The following is a 16,504-nucleotide window of genomic DNA, read 5'->3' as shown; positions in this document are numbered from 1 at the left end:
AAAATGATACATGACCATTTGCAAATGCTATACTTCTGTCTTTTCCAAGAGAATCAAACAAGTGGCTGCTAAAACAGGAGTAGATTTTAACACAGGACGAACATTGCCATCTTGTGGCGATATGCAGAATTTATTTTCTACTACAATTGTAAATATTAAGAGTAAAAGTTTACACCCCCCCATTACTTTTGGATGTACTGTATAATAAAGTATACTTCTATTTCACAGCTGATTTCCAAAATTGTAGGTGCATTTGATATGAAAGAGGAAAATACATAGATACAAAAAACCAGACCAAAAGCAAACTCTCTCTGCTTAAATATCTGATTTGGTCTAAACAATGTCAAGAAAAACAAGGAAAAATGTTTACAAATGCTGATTAGCGAAATAAGACACTAAATCCAACAGGTTATTAAATAATATTTTATATTACATCCAGAAAGGGATATACAAACTTTTAAAGTAATTAGCATTACATATTTCTTACCCTTTTGTTCACTTCTGATTATGAAGAAACATCAATAAAACCAAACTGCCTTGTGCATATAAACTAATAGTCTTTTCTTCAACGTTTATACTTGAACACAGATTATTATCATCCTTGGTGGATGAAATTGATTTTTTTTTATGGTTCATAAACCATACAATTAAAAAATAATAATAAATGTAAGGGTATTTATTTAAACGAATAAATCTTTTTATTATATAGTGGCACCATTAACCAGTAAACATTTGTGCACTTTATGCACTTTGTTCTTTTAGGAACAATTCCAGACAGGCACTAAAATTTCATGTAACCCAACGCTATGATTAATTCAATTATAGGTTTAAGTTATTGCGCTCACATTTTTACACAAGGATTGAAAGGCATATGACATCATATCTCTTATAATTCATTGATTTTCTGAAAAGCTATATAACTTAAAAAGTAAGAAAAAAAAACAAAAAAAAAAAACAGTTCAGCAGTCTGTGATTGGCTGCTAAGAGGTCACATGTCTTATAGCATGAAATCTTTCATAGCCGCAGCTTGATCTTTACTTGGACCCGTTTGTTTGCCTGCTGTGAATCTCTGATCCGACATAAAAAGATAAAACAGGTCTTTTTCTTGGCCTCTTTCACCACTGTATGTCAGGTCCGGGGGTGTTTGAGGGCGATTGTGTGTGGTTGTTGTAGTGAGTGTGTAGAATCTGCTGGGCACGTGGGGAGTCCTCTCCTTCCAGCCAGTCCTCATAGAGACGCTGGACTTCAGGGTTGGCTTCAGGAAGCCGGACGGACAGAGAGTTGTATGCTTCCTCCATTTGTTGGACTAGAGCTCGATCGGGCTTTCCTCCTTCTCCCTCTGCCTGCCCACGCCCACTCACACAACCTGGCACACAAAAGCAGTTATAAAGAACTCTTTTCAACTGGATTCCCATTTAAATAGAAATGTAGAGCAATGGTAAACATTTCCTGGCTGAACTGTAAAGGGGTCTGTATGGCCGAGATTGTTTTTAACGCATATGGCAATTTCACGTTGAATTACAAATAACTGGTGTGCAATAATCATAATCAATAATCGGCAATCAAAAATTAAGCTTTACATTAGACCCATTCTGTATACGACAAGATGCAACACTGTGTGTGCATTATGCAAATACTATGTATTTAATTTGTCAATAATTTAGCAAATTATACTGATTACCACTTCAAATTGATGGGTTTATCATTTGGATTTATGGCATACATGTACATATTTATAACAATTCAAACAATGTAAAAAGTTTAATGCTTATGCAAGGCACTGTTATATACTTCTGTGATAAAAAAAAAAAAGAAAAAAGAAAGATATAAATAACAAATAATAAAAATATTAAAATGTAATAAAATACTGATTGAATTATATCATTTTTGTAAAAAAGATATATATATATATATATAGAGAGAGAGAGAGAGAGAGAGAGAGAGAGAGAGAGAGAGAGAGAGAGAGAGAATGAGAATATTTTAATTGTTCAGAAGGAAGATTTTATTTTACTATTGAATATGTTTATTTTTTCTAAAATATTGTAATATTTATAAATCTTGATTTGCACATAATTAAACATCCTTTACAAACAAATTTAAATAAAACAAGAATATCTCAGTGTAAACCCTCACAGAAACACATCCATACCTCCAGGACAGGACAGAACCTCTACTAGATGGTAGGGCACTTTGCCTTTCCGCATGCGGTGCACAAGAGTCTGAATGTTCCGGAAACCATAGACTGCAGCAAACTGAAGCAGCGTCTCTCCATCACGCTCGAGCACCACCTCCTGGAAGTCTCGGTTCCTAGTAGAAGCACAACACATGGCGTATTGAAGATGAAACAATGATCCATTTATTTTTTTCAATGTGAAAAAAGGCTTCTGGAATAGCTTATTTCTTCGTATAGATAAATCACATTGATTCTTCCAGAACCTTCCAGTTAAAAGATGTCAATATGTTAATACAAAGATAAAACTAATACAGTGAGGAAAATAAGTATTTGAACACCCTGCTATTTTGAAAGTTCTCCCACTGAGAAATCATGGAGGGGTCTGAAATTGTCATCGTAGGTGCATGTTCACTGTGAGAGACATAATCTAAAAAAAAAAAATCCAGAAATCACAATATATGATTTTTAAACTATTTATTTGTATGATACAGCTGCAAATAAGTATTTGAACACCTGCCTATCAGCTAGAATTCTTACCCTCAAAGACCTGTTAGTCTGCCTTTAAAATGTCCACCTCCACTACATTTATTATCCTAAATTAGATGCACCTGTTTGAGGTCGTTAGCTGCATAAAGACACCTGTCCACCCCATACAATCAGTAAGAATCCAACTACTAACATAGTCAAGACCAAAGAGCTGTCCAAAGACACTAGAGACAAAATTGTACACCTCCACAAGGCTGAAAAGGGCTACGGTGAAATTGCCAAGCAGCTTGGTAAATAAAAAGGTCCACTGTTGGAGCAATCATTAGAAAATGGAAGAAGCTAAACATGACTGTCAATCTCCCTCAGACTGGGGCTCCATGCAAGATCTCACCTCGTGGGGTCTCAATGATCCTAAGGAAGGTGAGAAATCAGCCCAGAACTACACGGGAGGAGCTTGTCAATGACCTGAAAAGAGCTGGGACCACCGTTTCCAAGGTTACTGTTGGTAATACACTAAGACGTCATGGTTTGAAATCATGCATGGCACGGAAGGTTCCCCTGCTTAAACCAGCACATGTCCAGGCACGTCTTAAGTTTGCCAATGACCATTTGGATGATCCAGAGGAGTCATGGGAGAAAGTCATGTGGTCAGATGAGACCAAAATAGAACTTTTGGGTCATAATTCCACTAAACGTGTTTGGAGGAAGAAGAATGATGAGTACCATCCCAAGAACACCATCCCTACTGTGAAGCATGGGGGTGGTAGCATTATGCTTTGGGGTGTTTTTCTGCACATGGGACAGGCGACTGCACTGTATTAAGGAGAGGATGACCGCGCCATGTATTGCGAGATTTTGGGGAACAACCTCCTTCCCTCAGTTAGAGCATTGAAGATGGGTCGAGGCTGGGTCTTCCAACATGACAATGACCAAGCACACAGCCAGGATAACCAAGGAGTGGCTCTGTAAGAAGCATATCAAGGTTCTGGCATGGCCTAGCCAGTCTTCAGACCTAAACCCAATAGAGAATCTTTGGAGGGAGCTCAAACTCCGTGTTTCTCAGCAACAGGCCAGAAACCTGACTGATCTAGAGAAGATCTGTGTGGAGGAATGGGCCAAAATCCCTCCTGCAGTGTGTGCAAACCTGGTGAAAAACTACAGGAAACGTTTGACCTCTGTAATTGCAAACAAAGGCTACTGTACCAAATATTAACATTGACTTTCTCAGGTGTTCAAATACTTATTTGCAGCGGTATCATACAAATAAATAGTTTTTAAAAAATCATACATTGTGATTTCTGGATTTTTTTTTTTTTTAGATTATGTCTCTCACAGTGGACATGCACCTACGATGACAATTTCAGACCCCTCCATGATTTCTAAGTGGGAGAACTTGCAAAATAGCAGGGTGTTCAAATACTTATTTTCCTCACTGTATATCAGTGAATTACAATGTTAACTTTTTCATTTTGTTTGAGAAATTTTTTATTCATAAACAAAAACTCGCAAAGTCGCAGCCTTCCTTTTCACCTTTCTTAATTAAAATAAACATTTATTATATCACTTAGATTAGTTAAAAACAAAAAAGTGATAGATTTCTAAGAGTGTACAATACGTATATCTGTAATGTTACTACTGTATAAGTCTTTCCTCTGTAGTTGGTTGTGATTTATTTATTTATTAAATTTTTATCTTTTTTTTCATGTTTATGTATATAATTATATGTATTTGTATCCGTTATTTAATTTTGTATGTAAGCTACTGTTGTTGTTATTGTTATTAGTATTGTCCTGTATAGATTCTGTTTGGTTAATTTGTTAATGTTTGTTGTTTAAAGCATTAAATAAATTCAATAAAAAAAAAGCACAACACATGCCATGAAATGATGACAAAAAAAAAACTATGATGTAAAATGAACTAAAAGTAAACAGTAGGTGTGGCATCGGTTCGCGAGTGGATGGCGGAGGCGGACGAAACGAGCGGTAAGACTACACCTGTAGCTGATGAGACTAATCAATGCGCTTTTTCCTGCCACAGCAGCATTCTCCAAATTTTTACTTATATGAATCTAAAACATTTCCCATTTACATACATTTCTTAGATGACTGCTTGACTAACCTGAGTGTCTTGTATACAATATCATTTACATCCAGGCCGAAGAGCTCTTTGGCAGCATGCTTAAAAATGTGCTCTAGAAAACCTTCGGAACCTCGACCCTCGTGCCTCATTAGGCTTGAGTCATTGATCTCGGCAAATCTGTCATACACACACAAAATGAACAAAAAAAAACACATTAACACAGTTAAGGATGTATATTATAATGTCCAAAATCTAAATCCGAATCATAAAATCATTTGACGAGGGTTAACACTTGAGGTGAGTTAACGATTAGCGCTGAAAATTATACATTTAGATTACTTTTATACCCCAAATATCATCCATGGTGTGTAAAAATAGCGCTTTTTTTACTGTTGCACTTGAGATCTAGACTAGATCTAGATACAAGACTTTGGATGGCATCGACTTAAATTACTTATTAACACAACACAATTAGCTCAACAACAACAGTTAAGAAAGCCATGTTGAACACTGAACTTGTCTTGGCTAATCACTTTCAGGTTGGGTATCTGCCCCAATGCCCACCCTCTGTCTTTCAGTTACTGAGATTGTGTTACTTCCTCTATGCAAACATTAACGACAGTAAACGTTTGGTAATCTTACACACTTACACATGATCAAGAGGAACAGGTTCAACGTCCTCCACAGAAACATTACTCTGCTCCATCATGTGCATAATTTCCACTGAAATGACACAACGTACAACTTTAATTATTAATGAGAACATGATCGTGACAAAGTGGCAGATGTGCAAGTGGACCACAGTGTTGAATCTGGTTGGTCAGATGGTTGAGTTTTATAATAGGAGCTTTAACTGAAATGCTTAAACATAGGTGAGTGTGAAAGTTACTATAATAATAATATATTGTTTATAAAGTGCTTAATATTTTATCCTTTTGTGTGTACGAAAAGTGAAATATTAAACATTGGTGTTTAATAAAAGAAAAATATTCATTCTTCTTCTTCTTCTTTCTGCTTCTCCTATTAGGGGTTGCCACAGCGGATCATCAGTCTCCATACCCCCCTGTCCTCTACATCTGCCTCTTTCACACCAACGACCTGCATGTCTTCCCTCACCACATCCATAAACCTCCTCCTTAGTCTTCCTCTTTTCCTCCTTCCTGGCGGCTCCATCCTCAGCATTCTCCTACCAATATACCCCATGTCACTCCTCTACACGTGTCCAAACCATCTCAATCACACCTCCCTCACCTTGTCTCCAAAATGTCATACATGCGCTGTCCCGCTAATAAACTAGTTTTTAATCCTGTCCATCCTTGTCACTCCCAACGAAAACCTCGACATCTTCAGCTCTGCTACCTCCAGCTCCACTTCCTGTCGTTTATTTAATGCCACTGTCTCTTATCCATACAACATCGCAGGTCTCACCACAGTCCTATAAACTTTCCCTTTCACTCTTACAGATACTCTTCGATCGCAAAAGGAAAATATTTATTAATAGGGTGAAGCTTTCAATATGTAAATGTATGGTTTGAGACTCATGTCAGCTCTTTGTAAAATAAAATGTTGCACTCAGTTACATGAAATGAAACTTTTTTTTTTCCATCTTAACCTCAAGGTGACCCTTTATAGCTACTATGTCAGAAGTGATAACAGGAACTAAACCTTCCCACAGATTCATTACTTTACACAGTTTAACATTAAATATCACTAGAAAATTCTTTGAAAATCTATCAAGATCTGTGACTTCAGGAAAAATCCCCCAGCACTTCCAACACTCATCATTATGAACAGCACTGTAATAAAAGTGGAGTCATTCAACTTTCTGGGTAGCACCATCTCTGAAGATGGACCTGAAGTGGGACAATAACACTGACTCAATTGCTAAAGAGGCCCAGCAGAGATTGTACTTCCTTCACCAACTGAGGAAATTCAACCTGCCACAGGAGCTGCTGAAACAGTTCTACTCAGCCATCATTGAGTCCGTCCTGTGTACATCTATAACTGTCTGGTTTGTTCAGCTACCAAATCAGCCATCAAGAGGCTACAGTGGATGGTCACAACTGCTGAGAGGATTATAGGTGCCACACTGCCCTCCTCCAGAATGGAGAAAAGGGCTAAGAAAATCACTTCCGACCTCACACACCCAGCCCAGTCTCTCATCAAACTGCTGCCTTCTGGTCGGCACAACAGAGCACCGACTACCACAACAGCCAGGCACAAACAGTTTTTTCCCCGCAGGCTTTACTTAGCATGAACAATTCAAATATTCATAACTACACATTGTCCATCATAACTGACACATGTATACATAGAAACCAAATGGTCCATTTGTAAACTGCACACTTGTAAAAGAAACATCTGTACATTCATTTATACAACATTTTTACTTCTGTATATATTGCATTATTTAAATGTCTGTGTTACTATTTTGTTACATTATGACTGTACTTTCTCCTGCCCTGGAAGCTCCTGATGCCAACTTAAATTCCCTGTGTGTGTAAACATACTTGGTAACGAAGCTATTACTGATTCAGAAAATTGTAAGAAATTATGATGCATCTCATTAATAAAGGAAGGAATTTGGTAGCTTTGGGATATTTTAGAGGTGTAAGACAGCGGTCCCCAACCTTTTTTGCACCACAGACCGGTTTAGTGTCAGACAATATTTTCACGGACTGGCCTTTAAGGTGTGGCAGATAAATACAACAAAATAAAACAATACGACTGGCATAAATACTGGTAATTTCTAAATAAATAATAAATGTGAATCCACCGTGTTGTTTTTTGTTCATTTTGCTAGCTTAGGGGTTTAAATTGATCGGTAATGTATTGTGTGTTAGCGGCCGGAGCAGCCCCTTTAAGAAGGTAGCAGATGGAGGTAAGACATGTGACCGAGGCAAAACATCTAGACATGCATCAAGAGTGAGTCATAGACAGATGTGGCGGAGAGAATCCGGGAATTTTTTTAAATAAAACATCGTTCAGAATCAGATAATAAATAAAACGGAAATAATGTAAGTTATGTATTCTTTCTGTGCGGCCCGGAAACATTTGACCCACTGGTGTAAGAAGAATAAAATATTTTGGAGGCATGTTGGTATGCAAAAAGAACAACCTTCATTAAACAACCCCATTTTAAGCCAATCCCATCTTTATAGGATTATTTTCTGATAACAGCACACCATGTTATTACACACCTTCTGCTGAACTATAACATGGAAAATCAAATCAACTGATTACAGGGCAGACAGTCTGAACTTCTGCATCGCAAGATTGCAAAAGGTGGAAAAGAGTCAAACTGGTCTCAGGATATAATCTGTCTGTCCTCCGGTATATTCAGCTCTAACAAAAAGGCATTTACAGTAAGTGTGTATCAAACCTAAACCAGGTAAATAAACCAGTAAAAAGTTGAAAGATATATGTGACCTCTTATATCATTGAATAGGTCAAACAATTTTAAAATAAATAAAATGTATAATCTGTAGGAAGAACCATTTACGTTTCCCACATGACAATGATGAAGTTTATCAGTTTAACGTCCTTGAATTACCCAAAAGTGTTACAAAGGTTTCAAAGCTCCAGACATAATACCTAATAAGGCAGTTTTCACAGGCGAAGGACAGAAAACCATGCATGACTCAGCAAAATCACCACACAGTACACCCAATATTACTAGCTTTTATATTTGTAAGAACAGAACAGATTTCTGGGTCTCTTACCTGACGTAAGCACACAGTCCACATCTTTTGTGTGGAGCAAACTGTTGTAAAACTCTTCTCTCACCGCTTCCAGTTTTTTATCAAAGCAGGGAGCCACCACCACGTGGTACACCTGTTCTGGACTCAGCTTCTGCCAAGACACATCACAGGAATCATTCAGACAACTAATGCAGACATGTAAGAAAAAGAAAGGTGTGTGTGATGGTAAGCAGCTCACTGCTTTGTGTGTCAAATAAAAGCTATTACTTATATGTACCCATATGCATCTGTTCACATACATACATACAACTTACTGGTCTTACTGGAACCCATGTGCAGTTGCACATTCAGGCAATTATCCAATCAGCCTTATATATGGCAACAGCAAAATACATAAAATTGGAAAAATGCAGGCCAAAAGCTTAAACTAATACTCACATCAAACATGATACTGGGGACAATGTGAAATCTACGTGACTTTAACTGGCATGGTTGGTGCCAGATGGGCTGGTTTGAGTGTTTTAAACACTACTGTTTTCCTGGGATTTTTCACATAGTCTCTAGAGTTTACACAGAATGGTGCAAGGAACAAAATACAGCCAGGGAGTGGCAGTTCTGTGGGTGGAAAATGCCTTATTAATGAGAGGGGGAATCTAAAAAGAATAGAAGGAATGGTTCGAGTGAACAGGAAGGCTGCGGTAACTCAACCGCTCCTGAGCAGAAAAGCATCTCAGAATACACAACATTATATTAGACACTTATGGAGAGTAAAAAGACCAAGCAACGTTTTTTAAGTCTTCAACTGTGCGCACTCAAGGATCTGTATAATTAATTATGGATAAACCAATAAGCTGTTTCAATAGTATTTCAGTCAGGACACAAACAAATCAATATGAATCCACAGAAAGCTAACCTGTTGTCTGGTGAAGTAGTCTTTGACCAGAGAGCCCATGACCTGCTGAGGTGACCTCGCTGTACAGATGTGTGGAGTGACCAGACTTCCTAGAATATGCTCTGCGTAACGGATCCAGCCTTAAAAAAAACCCCCACAAACAAACAGTTAGGTAACCCCACACAGGGTGGCTGTTGAGCGAGTATATGCTCTGTGATCACCATATTTGTGACCACGGGTGGACAAATCAGAGATCCGACTACCTAAAACACAGATACTTATCATTTATTGGACGAGACATCTATCACCCAAGATAAACAAGAAATTGTGTATTTTATAACTTTGTTTCTTGTACATGTGTGGAGTTCTGCATTTATGTTAAAAAATACTTTAAATATATGTACACTTTTACACACATGCGCTGACTTTATCCTGCTGCAGCCTGTTGTACTTTCAGTGTATCCTGAATAACAGATGTCTCGTCCAATGATCGGGAAGTATCGTTAATGTGTTTTCCGGATTTGTTGATGTGGTTTCGGAGTTGTTCAATTGTTTTGCACTTCTCGGCCACTGACATATGCAACGTTAGAGACGTCCTTAGCAAAAAAAAGAGCTTTGCAGGTTTGTACCCTGTGTAGGAATTTAGATATATTCCTGTGTGACTGCATTAATGCACCGTATGTTAACAATCACTTTTTTAATCCTAAGCTGGAAGGACTGGGTAGTACATTACTTCTAGCTACTGGCGTTAGGATTTGTTCGTCAATAAAAGATTCCCAAACGGAAAGTGTTAACACGGGGATAGAATTAAGATTAGAACGTTCTCTGTAGAAGGGTGTGAGACGAGAAAAGCCATTTATCTCACAGCAGCAGGATGTATTGGCTATCTTGGCTCAGCCACGCCCCAAAAGGAAAGAGAATGTTCATCACATACACACACACACACACACACACACACACACACACAGAAAGCGTCACAATGTAACATTCATATACTTAATGCACATTAAAATTCACTAAAAGCCAAGCCAAAAAAAAATTATAATTTATATCGAAATTAAGTACTTTCGGAATAATTCTTGGCTACATCATACCCACTCTTTATAAACATATGACCACGCTCATGAGAAGCAGTTTACCTGGACAGGAAGATGTGAACATGGGCATAGCAGAAACGTCACTATGTCTGCGCCGATATCGCTGTACAAACTCTCTCTGACTCTCAAGAATGCTGAAGCTAGCAGCTAGTGTTGTGTCAAACACATATTTCATTCCTGAAAACAAAAAAAAATGATCTCTAGCTTTCATTCTGCAAGTGAATTCACACCAATGGGCCACTGATTAATGAATCCGGCGAGTCCTATACACAGTCACATGCACATACATATAAAGGTGGTTGCAAAAAGTGTTTAAATCAAAAGGAGGTGAGAAGCAACAGGGAGAAACATGCGAGACACACTCACCCACGCTCTTTAAGAAGCCGCAGAGCTTCTGTGCAGCCGTCGGGACGTCCAGATGAAATTTCACAGCAAAAAATGGCAATGACTGAGGACACACAGACACTACCAAGACTTTGTGCTTCGTGGAATCACACTTCTGTCTCACACACACGCATACACAAACAAACAACAGCATGAGAGCCGATTAAGTCACCACCCGAGATGGTTTTATGGACAGACGTTATGGCAACAATCCAAGATGCCTGTTACCTTATTCAGTGCAAGAACATGGTTGATCTCCAGCAGGCTCTGTTGGGAGATTTTTTGGTTCTCTTCCTCAGACACACAGCCGTCGCATGAGAGACACGCGCTCAGCAATACCGGCTGATCACTCACCTGGAAAGCACATCATACCCACTAGTTAGTACAATTTTAGACAGAATTTCCTAAACAGAAAAGAACTTTTCAAAAATTGTCATCCAGCCAGCATGCAGCAAAACTGCTGAGAATTATAGACCTATTCTATTAATAATATAATATATAGGACTTTAAACAATTACACAACCACCACCAGGTGTTTATAAGACTTTGCAAAAGAACTCTGTGAGGATGTTAACAAACATAAAACAATTAGATTCCATACATTCCTACAGATTACATAGATATTTAAACAAAACAAAAAACAAGTCACTTCTCCATTGGCAACATCTCCATCCTGCTGCAAGGGGACAGCTTCATCGCCCTGCTTCTTCTTGCACTAGGATAACAAGTGCAACGCAAACGTTAGGACGAGAACTCTCTTACAATCTTATAATATTAGAATATAGGTTATTACCTGTTTGGTGCAGTTTTCACATTTCTCCTTTCGTTTCGTTATAATAACCTCAGACATTGTGCATTAAAATATACCTGCGGAAAAAAGATCACAAGCAATGACAAATGATTTCATCGAACAGTAGAGAAGTCAAAGCAGAAACTAAAAGCACCTTCCCACCCATCCATCATGGGACAAGACTTCAGATCCTGAACAGTAACTCTATAATTCTATCTTATGGGAAGGAGAAAGCGCTACCCTGAACCCTGGTGCCCTCACATAAAACATCTATTAGGATGAAGCTGAAAGCAAGCGGCTGATAATTAGAGGTTCTCAGGAACAATGTTGACAATAATTGCTGTTTTGTTTTTGTCAGGAGTAAAGAGAAGCAAGGTGAGCCTGTATCTTCTCATTGTGTCTTTAGGTAGCAAATGCCAGGTGGATCACTGGTTAATTATAAGGATAAGATGATAATGATCATGATTATTATTATAAAGATGATGATCATGATTATTATTATTATAAAGATGATGATGATGATGATTATTATGGAAAGGTGTAGTCTTTGTACTTGTTACCTATAAGGTGGCTGCTCCTCGAATAAGCACCAAAAAAGAGAAGAAGGTTTTAGATCCCAGTTAGACTTGGAAATCAGTTATCCTGCTCTTCTTCCAGCATGTAAATCCAGTCTAGAGGAAAGCGGCATTAACAGAGTTCAATGCAAAAACGAAACCGGTTCAAACACTCAACACAGTGTCCGGGCAGGAACTCTGCACGTGAGCTGAGCGAGGTCCAAATAACCTTCATGAAGTTCAGAGCTTACAGTCACATGGCCGATCGCTATCCAACAGCCAGCTCAATTAGAGTCGTCGAAATTCGCCGGGAAATATAACATAAGAAACTCCATGATACCTTGACACAATATCACACTTCATTGTCCTCTAGCTCGGGAAAGCGCGCATGCGCCAATCCGCATTGCCCCTCTCTCTCTACCGAGCATCGACGTCATTGTTTCACTAACCCAAAAATAAAATACTTCCAAATTATTAACAATAGCTGAGGAAAATATAAAATGTGTATCTTTATAAGTCAAATGAATCAAAAAACATTTTTTTTTTCTATTTTCTTTTTTTGTCTTTAAAAAAAAAAGGAAAGAAAACATTGATTACATCCCCAATTGGTGCTCGACTCCTTTATTCAAGTGCACTTCAAAGCGAATATTCTTCCTTATATAGGGCACTACAATCGCAATAACGAGCCGTTTGAAAAGCAGCCGCTTTATCTTCCTGCTAAAATATTTGTGGGCGGAACTTCAAAAGAGGAGGCGGAGCTTTAAAAATTGCACCACCCAATCAGAATTCGCTGCGCTTTGGCGGAAGTTGGGAATCCCCTAAAGTGTCTTTCTAGAAGCGTATGGACCAGTGGCAATCATCGCTCATCATAATAAAGTGTGTTATTTCGTGGATCCGACAGTTCCGATTCACGGACACTTTAAAAACTTGACAAGGTGAGCTTTTTTAAAATCTTCGTTTACTTCCGGTTTTTGCAGCCTCACCCTCGTGATCATGTCTGATCCGGGGTCGACTCCGGTGTGGGTGTTGTCCCTGCCATCATAATCATTGTGTTCATGTTTAGGTGTCTCATCTCTGTATTGTCCTCATGTGGAAGCTTCAGAATTAATTAATATTATAATTAATACTACTTATTATTATCTCTTATGCATTAAAGGAAACTACAATACTTGCTGTTAAACAGGAAATTGTGCAACTATTAGATCCACTACATAAATGTTCATTTATTCATGTTATTCACCATAAAAAACTTAAAATTATATATATGTATTACAGATGGTGTACATGGTGGTTGAGAAGCACACATCTGATTTTCTCCATCTGAAAAGATCACCAGGAATTAGATCTTGGTCCCTGTTTGTTGGTATGAATGGCAGGGAAGTTGAAATTGTGCAATTGGCTTACAAGGAACTAGATATTGTCTTTGCATGACACGTGCTGTTTTACTTTTTGTTCAATTCTCCAGGGATTGTGTCAGTTGGTCTGGCAGCAGCGTATTACAGTTCAGGTATATATTACATGATATAGTGATATACATTTGTTACTATTCATATACTGTGTATAATATACATTGATTATGTGAATACACTTTGCATGTGCAATTACTTCCAGTTTATCTCAATGAAAGAGGCCACTAATGACCAAAGATGGGTACTAAAACTATACATCATATTAATATTTAATGTGATAGTCTGAAAGATTTGCACCGATGACGGAGTAAAGGACAATTAATGCACATTTTGTCGGCATGAGTCTTTCAATTTACTGCTACTGCATGGAACAATAAGATGGTGTCCACTAAGGCCAAATGAACAGTGTTTTTGCAGTTTTAATTTGTTACATACACAGTAAATTATAGAAGACTGAATTTTTTTCTTTTCACATATCCTACCTTGTTAGAATGCTGGGGTCAGATTTCAAGGTCAGCCATAATATGTCACCTTAAATTAGGGCCTTAGATAGGGTTAGGGTTCCCACCAGTGTCAGCTTTACAGTGCTGAAGCCTAAACCCCTAAATTTTGGTATAACAGAGTCTAAACTGTTGAGCCACCAGTGCCAATTACAACCCTCTAAGACTGTTGCATGTGATACATTTGTACCAGCAACACACATACCCCTATGCAATCCAGCCCTGTCAGCATTATTATCAGCTGTCCAACACCCAAATAACACCCATTAAGCAGTAATCTTATGGTGGACTTGTTTCATCCAGTTATTGTATACCTACAAAGTGCATTCATGCAAAGTGAACCTGATGATCACTTATAAACAAAAATAAATTATTCTCATAAATTTGTAATAACCATGTTTAAAAAAAAAAAAAAAAAAAAACGTTTTTCTTTATTTCAATCTTATCCTGTAGATACCGTGTTATGGAAACTGTTTTACGTAACAGGCTGTATATTTGTCGCCCTACAAAACATGGAGGAGTGGGAAGTAAGAGACGCATGATGACAAGTGTGTGTTTATCACACACTCATTTTTACAAGTTACGCATTCCTTATTGGCCTATTTAGGAATTAATTTGACTTTTTTTTACCAAACAGGAGGCGATATTTGACAAACAGAATGGCGTGATTGAGCTGAGCACTTCCAGCCTGTATGCTATGATACTCACACTGTGGAAAAAAGGGCAAGAAAAAGGTGAACATTTTCTCACAGTTTACATTCTAGGTTGAACAGCATATTATTTGCAGATCAGCAATAGTGAAATGTTATTGTATCTGTTTCAGCGTTGTTGGATTTGCGGCACTTGCGTGATATAAGTGTCCAAGAGGAGAAGGTGCGCTATTTGGGGACAGGGTATGTACTGGTTCTTCGGATGGCCACTGGATTCTCGCATCCTCTCACTCAGAATGCTACTCTCAGTGGACGCAGGTTAGTGTTAAAACAGACATCTAGATTTAGGTAAAACTGTGTGTCAACCATTTTAACCCATTGTATTACAAAATTTAATACAAACTGTAACATTGTATGAATTGTTTCATAAGCTTGTATTGAATTCTGCCATACAATGTTACAGTTTGTAGCTGCCTCTTTATCTGTAATTTTTGGCTGCCTATTTCTTTGTTGTTTCTGCATGACAACCAACATTTTTAATCCCTATGATCCTGACACAACAAGTATCCCTAAACACACGCATAAGTAGCTCAACATAACTTGTGTTTATGATTTTTTTCAGCGACGTGGAAGCACTTTCTGCTCTACTGAAGCGCTTTTTGGAACTCGAGGCTTTGCAGCAAAATCAGATTCAGGAAGATGAGGATGAGGATCGCAATGAAGACGATGAAGACTTCGAGCAACTGGGGATGGAGGGGGACGATGAGAGTAGCGATTTAAGCGATCAGCATGAACAGGAAACTCAGTGACAACCGATCACACACTGAACTTTAATTGCCCCTTATTTACAAATTAAACACTCCGTCTAAATGATGGGCAGCTACCCGAGCACATTTTCCATTATATATCAGTGCATGATTATAATCTGTCCTATTGTAACCATTTTTATTATTTTTTGTCTACCTCAGTAAAGATGTCTTACATAGAACCTCTGACAATCTCTAAATAGGTAGTGAGTTTGGCTAAGCAGTAATAATAGTAATAATACAGAGGAAAAAGACTGTAGAAAGGAAGAAGAAACTGTATAGGATGTTACTTATATTCATGAATATTCAATATTCAAACTGTTGAAAATTATTTCCAAGACTTTGACGGAAATTCAACAAATGAAGCCCTTTCTTTTCCTTCAGATGATTTCGGTCTGCATGATAAAATCTTTTTTTTTATTTGAGTCACAATCATTCATCACCCCTGATGTCTGTACAGGTGCTAAAACTTCAAGGGCTTTTAAAAACCAATAGAAGAGTAATGAGATTGTATGTATGTTGCAGTTTGACATTAATAACTAAAAAGAATGATTTTTGGGCTGTGTATTTGTTGTAAAATATTTTAGCTCGAGGTGATTATATTAAAATAAGTCATGAATACATATACATTGGTCTTAATTCTAAGGAAAATATAAATATATGGTCTCTCTCTCTCTCTCTCTCTCTCTCTGGATATGGATAGACAGGTGCTGAGAACACAAACATTGTGGCAATGCATAATGAGGTCTCCTTGGCTCCTTATCAATTAGCATGTACTGATCATTTGAGAAAAAATATAATTTTATTAGCTTACAATACCCTATGTGATGTCAGGTTGTTTCATCGGTTGCATAGTATGCCAGGACATACATCTGTATGTTGAAATGCTTTGGGAGACTGTAGAGAAAGTTGCACATGTGGTGGAACAGGACACACGTATACGAAGACCATATGCGAGTATGTACAATAAAGTGCAGTAAATT

At 37.8% G+C, this 16,504-nt stretch overlaps 2 protein-coding genes across 2 annotated transcripts; one reads left to right on the top strand and one right to left on the bottom strand.

Annotated features, from left to right (window-relative positions):
* Positions 1 to 403: 403 nt before the first annotated feature.
* On the bottom strand, positions 404 to 12,832 carry narf (nuclear prelamin A recognition factor). The gene is made up of 13 exons (XM_046853345.1): positions 12,408 to 12,832; positions 12,163 to 12,273; positions 11,606 to 11,679; positions 11,462 to 11,527; positions 11,041 to 11,166; positions 10,795 to 10,927; positions 10,471 to 10,605; positions 9,353 to 9,471; positions 8,461 to 8,590; positions 5,389 to 5,461; positions 4,778 to 4,915; positions 2,150 to 2,307; positions 404 to 1,366 (listed from the first exon to the last, which is right to left on the bottom strand). Exons 3-13 carry the CDS (start codon positions 11,660 to 11,662, stop codon positions 1,116 to 1,118), a joined length of 1,386 nt encoding a protein of 461 aa, XP_046709301.1. The 5' UTR covers positions 11,663 to 11,679; positions 12,163 to 12,273; positions 12,408 to 12,832; the 3' UTR covers positions 404 to 1,115.
* A 101-nt stretch (positions 12,833 to 12,933) lies between these two features.
* On the top strand, positions 12,934 to 16,144 carry LOC124388575 (cytochrome b-245 chaperone 1 homolog). The gene is made up of 7 exons (XM_046853347.1): positions 12,934 to 13,091; positions 13,432 to 13,519; positions 13,622 to 13,663; positions 14,519 to 14,592; positions 14,703 to 14,799; positions 14,889 to 15,033; positions 15,338 to 16,144. The coding sequence occupies exons 2-7, from the start codon at positions 13,432 to 13,434 to the stop codon at positions 15,522 to 15,524; spliced, it is 633 nt and encodes a 210-aa protein (XP_046709303.1). The 5' UTR covers positions 12,934 to 13,091; the 3' UTR covers positions 15,525 to 16,144.
* The last annotated feature ends 360 nt before the right edge of the window (positions 16,145 to 16,504 follow it).

The sequence above is a fragment of the Silurus meridionalis genome, chromosome 7 (assembly GCF_014805685.1).
Source record: "Silurus meridionalis isolate SWU-2019-XX chromosome 7, ASM1480568v1, whole genome shotgun sequence".
In the NCBI taxonomy this organism is placed as follows: domain Eukaryota; kingdom Metazoa; phylum Chordata; class Actinopteri; order Siluriformes; family Siluridae; genus Silurus; species Silurus meridionalis.
The sequence above is the reverse complement of the archived record's forward strand: the minus strand, read 5'-3'. Positions and strand labels throughout refer to the sequence as shown.